At 37.6% G+C, this 11,185-nt stretch overlaps 1 protein-coding gene across 1 annotated transcript; it reads right to left on the minus strand.

The window, feature by feature from the left end:
• Positions 1 to 195: 195 nt before the first annotated feature.
• On the minus strand, positions 196 to 9,548 carry LOC148877454 (shaggy-related protein kinase eta-like). The gene is made up of 12 exons (XM_088941427.1): positions 9,329 to 9,548; positions 8,010 to 8,102; positions 7,622 to 7,681; positions 7,260 to 7,532; positions 7,099 to 7,173; positions 6,883 to 6,939; positions 4,466 to 4,606; positions 3,748 to 3,798; positions 3,192 to 3,287; positions 1,998 to 2,081; positions 1,469 to 1,570; positions 196 to 964 (listed from the first exon to the last, which is right to left on the minus strand). The coding sequence occupies exons 1-12, from the start codon at positions 9,419 to 9,421 to the stop codon at positions 869 to 871; spliced, it is 1,221 nt and encodes a 406-aa protein (XP_088797553.1). The 5' UTR covers positions 9,422 to 9,548; the 3' UTR covers positions 196 to 868.
• Between the last annotated feature and the right edge of the window lie 1,637 nt (positions 9,549 to 11,185).

The raw sequence follows: 11,185 nt of genomic DNA on the forward strand, positions 1-11,185 counted from the left end.
GTATAGACCCCATAGAATCTGAACCTCAACAATAAACCAGTCAGCAAGAAAAGTAGGCATTCCCCGGCAAAGATGGACATGGACCATACTCGGACGCTCAAATAGAGATTCTAATAAATTGGGAATGGAAGAGCTCCAATAAATTGAACAGCACTGAACATCATCACACCCCCAATTTTCTATGAGAAGCACAGCTGGATCAAGCATTTTCTAGTATAACAGCTTTCCAAATTCCAATTCTAACATTCCGAAAACAAGGACTCGAGAATATGTACATAATCAAAATAGCATCAAAACCACAATTGACATGGGACTGCATAGCCCTACTACTACTGTATGAACATCAACAGATGCATACAGATTACAGAAAGCACAAAAGATTTAAAAAAAAAAAAAAAACAATGAACAATAGCCTTGTCTTGCGATTTGAAGTCCACAACCACAAGCCGCCACAAGTATATGTAGAATACTCAACCAACCCTTACAACAACCCCACCCTGTTCCTGACATTTTCTTCCGCATCCCTCCCTAGCTACACATGATTCGCTGTTGGCACCATATTTCTACTTCCAGCTTTCTGATCAGTCTAACTGTAACTATCTTAATAATCAGATGAATATACAAAGAAAGAACCAGAAAAGAAAAAGATTGATATACGACAAAAAAAAAAAGGATAAAAGAGAGAGGAATGAAGCAGATCTTGCAAAGCAGAGCTCTCCCATCACCCATGTAATTATATTATCTTTGCCGAGCTAGACAATGCAGCAGCCTTTCTGGCCTGAATATATGATGATTTAACCATACAGAGGGAACCCTCTGTTTCACATCCATTAAGCAGCAGAAATCAATCCCAAGGGGCTCTTTTGGCTTACGTGCCCACAAGGTGCATGAAATTCATACCAAATTGCCTCCTCACATGCTCAGGTATCAGTTTATTGATGAGCTCTGGTGAAGCCCCAGATAACTGTATTCAAAGGGAAGAAAAATTAGATACAAGGTCAGTTAAGTAAGCTAGCAGCCACTCCAGGAACAAAAAAGACAGCAAAAGATCCACTAATTATAAGATTTTTTCTCTTGTGGTCAGTGGCTACTTACGTGCTACCTTTTTCATCATACATATGAAACATTATGTGCCATTACATACTTGATATAATGTACAAATCGGATGATTACATAATTGCAATCGGCTGCTTTTTATGGGTCACTTTAGAGTTCTAGCTAGACATTCTCCCATATTCAACCAGACAGGATGGTGTGATCAATGAAAACCCTGCCATCAGATATCCAAACCTCTGGACTTGGACATGTCTTAATATCACCAAATTAACTCTATATTATACCATGTACTAAACAGCTCCAAGTGGTTCAATTGTCTAAACTTCCATTTGGAGAAAGTTCAGGTAGCAAGGATTGCACATCTGTAGTATAAGAGAGAAAATAAAGAAAAAAGGGCAGTTCAGATGAATACTTCCTGTTTGAAGTTGAAGAGAGGGGGTAAAGGACGACCATTAGGAAGACGGGCATTGGCTTCCCGAAGCTCATCGAAGAAAGAATGTGCGCATGCTTCTAGCTGCATTGACAAAATTAACAGTTGAAAATGAAAAGAATGATGACATTTGTTCCTTAGGCTCAGTTTGGAAGGAGTACAAATACAAATATGTACAGTACAAATACACACAAAATGTAAGGTTTTGCACTCTACATATTTGTATTTGTACTCCTTCCAAACTGAGCATTAAAATCAAACTCACCACATTTATCTTTATATACACAAATACAGCTGATTTACCCTTTCGTACTACTGTAAATATTTTTTCTTTTGGGGAGAGACAAGATCATCACCAATATTAAGGCAGTTATTAGTTGTTAAGAAATACCACTCTTTTTTTGAAAGGTAAAAGTGTAACTGTATTGATCCAAAAAAGGGGAACACGCAGAGATTACAATATCAGCCCCTTTTTGAGGGAAAAGGGCAGTTATTAAGAAATACTACTAACCGCAGTACATCGAAGACTTGGTGAATATTGAAGAAGCCTTGAAGCAAGATCTATCGCTTCTGGAGGCATTCGTTTGTGGAAGACCTGAACCAAGGATTTAAACATAAATCCAAGTGATTTTCAAAAGCAAGAAAGGAAACAAAAGAACTTGAAAAAAGTAGCATGATTTTGTCAAGTATTCAACCAAAACATGCTATTTCCAAAGGATAGTCATTTACTGCTATGTGCTATGCATGACTTGGGATAGTAAACTGCAAAAATGACTTAAAACCCAGACTGCAGAAAAGATCTAAACTGGTAATAAAACAAAACCAATATTCCAATAATAAGCTTCACAAGAGTGTTCAAATTGGTGCAGCTTAGGAGTATCTTCACTGCACCAACCACCCATTCTTCTAAACTTCAGTAACTGCTATATTTTTTCCTGCATCATATGTGAGAATGCATGTTAAACACAATTAGGCTTTACATATTGTCATGTATACCAAAGAATGTCCTAGTGTTTTCACTTGGATACAGTAACAAGTTAAAAATATAAAGGGAACCATTCCCTACTCCCATCCTTTCAACCCTAAAGCAAGTAAAAAATTGTGATTTCTGAAGAACACAAGTAGACTGGAATATCCAACAAGGTTGCATGTGGTTGACTCCTTAACTATGATGCAATCTCATGCTTTTATGGATGCACTTTACTTTTATAAATATGACTACAGATCCCTTTCTGAATGCAAATCCGATCTGTGACTTTTAGGCATGAGTTTCTCTTATCACACTTGCTGTTGATCTTGTTTTCTTATAGTGATTGCGTTTGATTACAATATGAAATATTCATGCCAGATTTTCAATTTCTAATATACAATTTTTCAGGGATTCTGATTTTCACAATATTTTTTCCATGACATATGTCTACTTCCAGAGTCAGATAAACCAAATAATAGTACCATGCCTGCTACACACCAAGCCCCAGGAAATATGACAACCTTCAAACTGAAGAAAAGTTAAGGTTCATAAAGATTTTCTTGACAATTGATATTCAATGAATATCAATGAACATTTCTCCAGAGTCTCCTATTCTTCTTCCAATGATAAAACAATAGCTTCTAAAACGACCATAATTTGGGTGCACAACCCACTCTGAAAACCCTATTAATAAAAATAAAAAATAAAAAAAAAACACATACACTCAAATGCTACCTTGTGCCAAGGGTGAGCTTTTATCTGTGGAAACCTAAACTCAGTGTAGTTTGGGTTCATGCAGCGAATTTCTTCTCGTGTTGGAGTACCAAGAACCTGCACAAAGGCATTAAGTGATCAAACCACTAGTGTAATTGTATGGAATCCATTAACATTTTAGCAATTTAGGATTTGTGGCTTAAGGACCCATGTACAGGTACTCTACAGTATGTAGAGTTTAGAAGCATGTACAGTTATGCAATCTACAATACACTTAAAGAGTCCAGCACAACACATCAATATTCAATATTAGATGATCAATTAGGAGTACTTTTACCTGTGTTTATTTGCAGTGGTATATTAGATATTATATTAAAGATTAAAATTATATAGACCAAGATCAAGTGAATGTTCCCCCTCTCACCAAGGCGCAAAATCTCAGTTGGGCCCAATCAATATAATTGTTGTAGTTTGTACATGAGATACAGGTGCAGATATGACATTTGATACCCGAATATGTCACCAAGCCCCATAATCAAGATATTCCATTAACTTTCATAGGGAAAATGAAGCTTACCTTGATGATCTCAACAAGCTGGTCAACTGCACTTTCTCCAGGAAATAATGGCTGTGAAAATTTAGAATTCAGAGAACATCAGCATAAATTATTACAGGAACCAGACTAGAACTTTCTTTCAAAACACTATGAGAAAATCCAGGATCATTCCTCCAAGGCCCCGTTTGGTTTGCAGGAAATAGGGGTCTGGAATCGGAATCAGAATGGGCTATTCCGATTCCAGCTGTTTGGTTGGGCAGAATCGGAATTCCATTCCCGTTCCTGCTGGAATGGCATTCCTCCATTTGAGGGAACGACCATTCCCTGCCCCTCCCTTGGGAATGAAATCTCGTTCAAGCTGATTCCAATTCCCATTCCCATTCCTGTCTGAACCAAACAGACTATGGGCTATTCCGATTCCAAGGCCCCGTTTGGTTTGCAGGAATAGGGGTCTGGAATCAGAGTCAGAATGGGCTATTCCGATTCCAGCTGTTTGGTTGGGCAGAATCAGAATTCCATTCCCGTTCCTGCTGGAATGGCATTCCCCCATTTGAGGGAATGACCATTCCCTGCCCCTCCCTTGGGAATGAAATCTCATTCCAGCTGATTCCAATTCCCACTCCCATTCCTGTCTGAACCAAACAGACTATGGGAATAGGCCATTCCAATTCCAAAGGATTTCGATTCCGATTCCGGCTGCAAACCAAACAGACCCTAAGATGTTTAGAAAATTGCATACCTGGCCAAGAAGCAACTCAGCAAGAACACAGCCAGCTGACCAGATATCAATGGATGTTGTGTATTCAGTCGCACCAAATATGAGTTCTGGAGCCCTGTAGTAACGAGAGCATATGTACGATATGTTTGCTTCACCCTTGACCTGATAATATAATTCTTGATGAATACCATCAGAAGAGGGAAAACGGTTCAACCAAAAACACATAAAGCCATCAAATCATGGGCAAAAAGTATTCTCATCTTTTAAGTTACCTTAAAAGGTAAAAACAGATTTCAGAACTGGGTACTTATAATATGCCATGTGAATGGCAGAAAAGGATTGCTTAACAATTCAATGCAGGAAATCTACTTTGAAAAAAAAATATTAGTATATAGATAGATAGATAGATAGATAGATAGATAGGAGAGAGAGAGAGAACAAGAAGAATGAAACGGCAAGGGCGTCAATTGGAATGAGGCTCCATTCAGGTTCAAACTTGTACTAGACAAATATAAGACCACATAGTTTTAGAATTTATAGAGGACAATTTTATATGGCGAAATATGTTTTTCCTTTTCCTTTTCAATCTTTACGATAAAGTTCAAATTTAGGGTTTTTACAACGATTATTTAACAGATCAGGTCTGCAAAACCATATCTCATTCAGACATGCCCCTGGAGTGGCATAAAATAAAAGGTTTTCAATATCTGGAACCAACCTTTATACCCATGCCAACTGGAACATACAGTTGAACATTTTGAGGGTCAAAAGGCAGGCATTGCAATTACCATAACATGCTAGAGAACAACAAGACAAAACTAAAGAGTTTAGATTTTGGACCTCGTCACTACAAAAAAATGGAAAATAGAAAACAAAACTCCGGAATACCTGGAGAATAAGAGAGAAAAGCCTAAAAATACTAGAAAAAGAAGACTTATTCATTTTCTAGGAGGCCTGAATGTTCTGCTTCTGGCAAAGTTATCACATCAAGCTTCAGTACTCCAACTCAAATGTTATACAATTGTAACACCTCTACTTAAGTGTGTTGCTTCAGAGTTGACACAGCAGAGTACCTTGGTAACACTATTTGAAATTTTGGTGTGGGCATGTGCACCAATTAAGCAACAGTATCAGGAATAGATGCCAGCATTAACATAAATGTTGCACAATAATGAAGGCAGGCTAAATAAGATTGCAAACAAGACTTAATGCCAATTATATATACACCAACAAATACTAAAAAATTAACCTGACATTGGTGGGAGAATCTGCATGACAATAAACAGAAACAGGGAGCCACACAGAAGGGCTAAGCACTATCAATAAAAATGGTTCCTACCATGGAAATCTAGCACATAGTTCAGTGCAACAAGCATATGCAGCACAAAGCCTTAAAGCACTACTGATGAGATCAGTGAAGCAACTTCATCTTGATTAAAAACATAAATTATTGCCTTGTATAACCTGCCAGACTATGGGACTTTACTACATATGTATCTAGAAAGGGTATTCTACAGGATAACAGGACATAGCTACTAAGACATGCCAAATCCAGTACTAGAGTGGTGATGCAATTCCATTTAACTTTTAAGTCATGAAAACTGGAATTTACAGCCTCCCATACAATGCAATTTTACTCTCTCTTTATAAAGAGTGTAAAAAGGCCATTATGTTGGTTCTGACAATCCAGGATCTTGGGAGGAGTCGCTGGATATGGATCTAACCAGATAACCTCCAGCATTTTAGCATAAAGTGACTGGTCTCAGACTCAAATGGTCAAACCCATGTTCTCATACTCGTCAGCCTGAGATTTTACCATCAGAACAAGCCATCACCCTATACAGAGAGCATATACTAAGGAAATGAAAGGGTTAAATGTCTTATAGGAAATAACTATTAAGATGCACAAACCCCATAATAGATAGGGGGTGCAGGTCAGGTTGCCCAAATTGATGAACTTCAACTGCATCAGGCTCGGGTTAGGGTTTGTGCCCATTCAAAATTTAACAAATGCTCAACCCAACCCACAGTGTACTCCTAACACCAGGATTGATGATGCTACAAATATAGGGTGTCGTATTAGCTTTGCACCTTAATCGATAATAACATAAAGACTTCCTTTTCAAAACCACATGTAAAAGTAATAATAGATGTCTTAGTAAATGATAAGTCAGTCCATAGTGAATAACCGTTATTTATGAGCCTCATCCGTTCACCAAGGCTGTAAAGGTGTACTTTTTCAATAAATCTGGGCTCATTATGTTTTTTTAAACATCAGCAATCAGAAGCGAGTCTATTGATATGGATCCACTAATGTTCTCAAGGCTATTACAATACAACAGAGGTGGGTTTTTTAAATTTCTCAAAGGTTCCGGTTATTTAGAACAGAGAAGGGAATGGAAAAATGGATAACACAGATTGACATGATTTGCACATACCAAAATCTTTGCGCTTCCAAAGTCACAAAGCTTGACCTGGTGAGTAAGAGGATCAACCTGCAGAATAATTTTTTTTTTCAATGGACTGGAAACAAATGTATTAGGAAGCAAAGAGAAGATGACAAGCTCCAGGAAAGCACGAACAAGTGAATACCCATAATAAGATAAGCGGCCATAAAAACCCATTTGAAAATTATGCATTCAAAAAGAGCATACCAAAAGATTCTGAGGCTTTACATCCCTGTGGCAAACTCCAGGAACAGTGTGAATATATGCCAGCCCCCTAAATATCTGGAATAGAAATCCCTATTAAGTATCAAGAAAGGAAAAAAAACAAGTGCAAAGCATTATATAATAAAAATAATCATATAGCATACTTGGTATGTATAGAGCTTCACATAGATCAATGGCATCCTCTGACCAACATTGCTATAGTGCTTCAGAACCCGGTAGAGGGTCTCCGGGACATATTCCATGACCAAATTGAGAAAAAGCTCATTCTTACTAGTGGTGGAAAAGAAACAGTGCTTCAGAGAAATCACATTTGGATGATCCATTGAGCGCATTAACTGCAGCTCTCGATTTTTATACCGCCTATCCTGGAGAACCTTCTTAATTGCCACAGTTTCTCCAGTCTCTAAGCATTTTGCCTGGAAGAATGATAAGAGTACAAGCAGTGAGCAAGATCAGAGATGAAAAATGTAAGAAAATAAAACTCCTGCATACCTACAATCTATACCTGAAAAACAATTCCAAATGACCCAGTACCCACAACTCGTTCTGCCATGTAACTGATGGTCTGAAATGACAGGTAACAAATATGTCAGCTTTCAAATTGTGAGAAAAGAGGGAAGAAAAAAGAAGCCATGAGCATTGAACTACTACACATGATCAGGAGTTTAGTAATTTGAGTGCATCTAATAAAAACAATTAAAAGTCATACGCCTGAAGAAATCAGGCAAGATCATGCAACTATCTAAAAACTGTTTCAACCTACTTGCTTTTGAGAACTTTTGGATTTTCAACAAGAACATATTAACTACTTGATAAGAACAAAAAGAATTGCAAATTAGTGGAGTCAATGAATGATTACAAAAAATATTTAATCAGTAAGATTAAGCACTAACCCGCTTGGCTTCTCCATTTTTTCCTCCAATGGTGGTAGAAATGATGTGACCAGTGACTGGATCATTCCCCTCAATGACAGGAGTTGACATTTCCTGCAATACATATGAACTCTAAAAATTCAAACGGAGGCTACAATGCAAATAAGGTGCGGGTAATAAGGAAGAAAGACAAAAATAATCCGTCCCACATGGAGCATCTAACCATCACAGTCGAAGTACAGTAATAAGCCAAAGGAAGCACACTACCTAAACTAAGTAATAAGAAAAATAACAAACACAAATAGAAGGTGAAATGACCCCATAAAAGAGAAGCAGGGTGAAAAGGAAACCAAAAGCAAAGATCTCAGAAAATTCGTAAAAGAGAAGCAGCATGGAAAGGTGGTGGCTTCCAAGAAAGAATCAAATGCCCGAAAGCTTGACGATCAAAGCGGAAATGGGCGAAGCATCAATCAGAGAATAAAACAACTAACATCATGAAGCAAACTATAGCAGATTGAAGGACAAGCAAATGAGAAATGGAAACGAAAAAGGATTATCACGTACAAAAAGGAAAAAATAAAGAAAGAAAAAACGTAAAGATCGAAAGAAAACGCATCAAGCAAACCTCAAAGGGTGAAACCAGACCAAAGCGCAAGAAAACATCAAACACCCAAGCGAATATAACTGGATTCCCCAATAAATTGTAATATACCCATCTGAGATCGGGCAAAGCTCGAAAGTCGAAAAACTAACAAACCCTAAAAGAGGGAAAGCACCTCAGAAATAGCAATGACAAAAAAGATAACAAAAATCGCCTCAACCTCACCAATCAATTTCCGTCAAACGAGAACAGGAAATCAACAAAAACTAAAAGAAAATTGAACAAAATATGGAGGAAAGAAGCATGTGAGATCGTAGCAACCTCCATAAATTTTGTTGTGATCATCAAGAAATGATCAATGTACAGAAAAACGAAAAAGAAACATGTAAACACAAAATCTTATTAGAAGAGACAGATCAAAAGCCAGAATACAGAAAAATAATTTGACCGGAAAATTAATCCTTTGATAAAATCTCACTAAAAAGTCAATTTCTCCTGCAGATTATTTCCGTTCAATCTTAGACAAAAGGCACGAATAAATGCTACAAAGTCACTGAAAAATCCACGTAACAGAAACAGAGAGATCACCGAAAAATAAGTTACATAAATGTAGAACCTCTACGGTTAAATCACTAAAAAAAGGCTAAAATGCCAATAAATGGAAAAGCTCGAAAGCACAGAACGATGTCGAAGAAATCTACAAATCTTCTCGGAAATCATGGAATCTCGCCGTAAATACCTTATCATCTCCCATCTCTGACCGACGAGGCGCAATCTTCACTGCCTCATTCTCTGGTGGTGGTGGATGAGGCCCCAGCGGCAACGAGGCCATGTGGAGTACAGCTCTGCTTAGTCTCTCTCTCTCTCTCTCTCTCTCTCTCTCTTCCCTCGCTTCTTTTCTCCCTCTCTTTCCTCTTCGTTTCCCCTCTCTCTTCAAAATATTGTAATAAATAACACAATTAAATATTAAATAATTTCGTTTTCTCTGAAATATACTGACAATTTAACACAATTACCAAAATGACCTTGAACAGGGTGACGGCTCCCTCCTTACAGTTTAATTTGACGAAAATACCCCTAACAGGGTAGAATTCTGACAAAATCTGCTTTGACTGACATGGTGACGGCTGGGTGACCCGACGGGATCCCGCAAACCAGAGAAGGGCGCTTAATCATTCGATTGGTGTCCAAAGCGTTCGTTATGTTGGAAAGATTCTAATCTGACGGAAAGAAGGTTCCTCTCGGCTCTTATTCGTGGTCCTATCAAAGTTCTGTCGTTTTCTTGTATGGTACTGCAGTGATTTGGATTAATATTAGGGGCAGTTTACGGATGCTCTGATTTGATGAGAAGGGAAAGTTTTCTAAAAGTCTACTAAATTATGAAACCACCCTTATCAGTGTAATAACTGGATAAAATGAGACCGGTGATCCTCTGTTCCGTCCAAAGAGGTTCCAGATGAGGGTAACCATGAGCCGAGCCGGTTCGGTCGGGTAACTCGGGTTTTTTGAGATAACGCCATAAGGGTTCAGATCCAGCCCGGCCCCCCGAGTGGTGGCCGGTGAAGATCGGTTTGGTTCACTTTTTTCTCTCCTAAGGCATCATTTGACTGCAGCACAATTTTTATTTGCACCTGTGTAAATATGCAGAAGAGTACAAATGGGCTGAATGAGTATAAATTGTGGTTTAGCTTCAAATTTTCTTTGCCTTGTTTTGTGACAAGTAAAGAATGAAGCGAAATGACATGCTCCCACTGTACAATCTCTATTTTCTATTTTGTATATGAGAGGATCAAGGTAGGAGGTAAAAGAGTACAATCTCTATTTTGTATAAGAGAGGATCAGGATATTTGAAAGGTGGTGCAGATTTTATATCAATTTTTTCAGGCTGTTTTTGGTTGCAATACAATTTTATTGTGGTAACACAAATGCATGGGAGTACAAATAAAAATAATGCAAATTCTGGTTTAATTGTATTTTGGGTTTTACTTTATTCTGCTTTAGGTGTTATACTCCATTTGTACCGAAATCAAACAAAATAGGGTAAATTGCATTATTATAGTTTTGTACTAGTGCAAATTTCTATCAAGTGCAGCCTTAGATGTAAATTTTGCACCTCCAACGAGTATAAATGAGACAAAAGTGCGAATTACAGTCACAAACAAATGAAATGCATAACAGAACCAGGTGCAAATTTTATATCCCATTCAGATTTGCATTGCAAAAAGTAAATGCACTAATGTAAATGCAAATTTGTTCAAAATAAATACAAGGATGCAAACCCTGTTCAGTTTTGCACTGAGAATTTTGTAGTGTCTTGTTTGGTTGTTATGGGTGCAAATATGAATCTCAGTGCTGAAACCAATTTATTTTGTATTAACCAACCTTGAGTGCAAAGTTTTGTTCCATCTTGAATACCAAAATGGATGAAATAACAAATTTTACTTTCATTTTCAATACAAAAATGCATTCTTAACAAATGCCTACAAAACCGATCCAAGAGTGCAAATTCTCTTCAATTTTGCACTTGCACTCTTACCAAATGGCAAATGCAGCCTATGTTCAAAGTTTTCAAGGGCAACCGAAAATGCAAATCGTG

The sequence above is a fragment of the Nelumbo lutea genome, chromosome 1 (assembly GCF_056320005.1).
Source record: "Nelumbo lutea isolate HS-2025 chromosome 1, American lotus-T2T, whole genome shotgun sequence".
Taxonomy (NCBI): Eukaryota; Viridiplantae; Streptophyta; class Magnoliopsida; order Proteales; family Nelumbonaceae; genus Nelumbo; species Nelumbo lutea.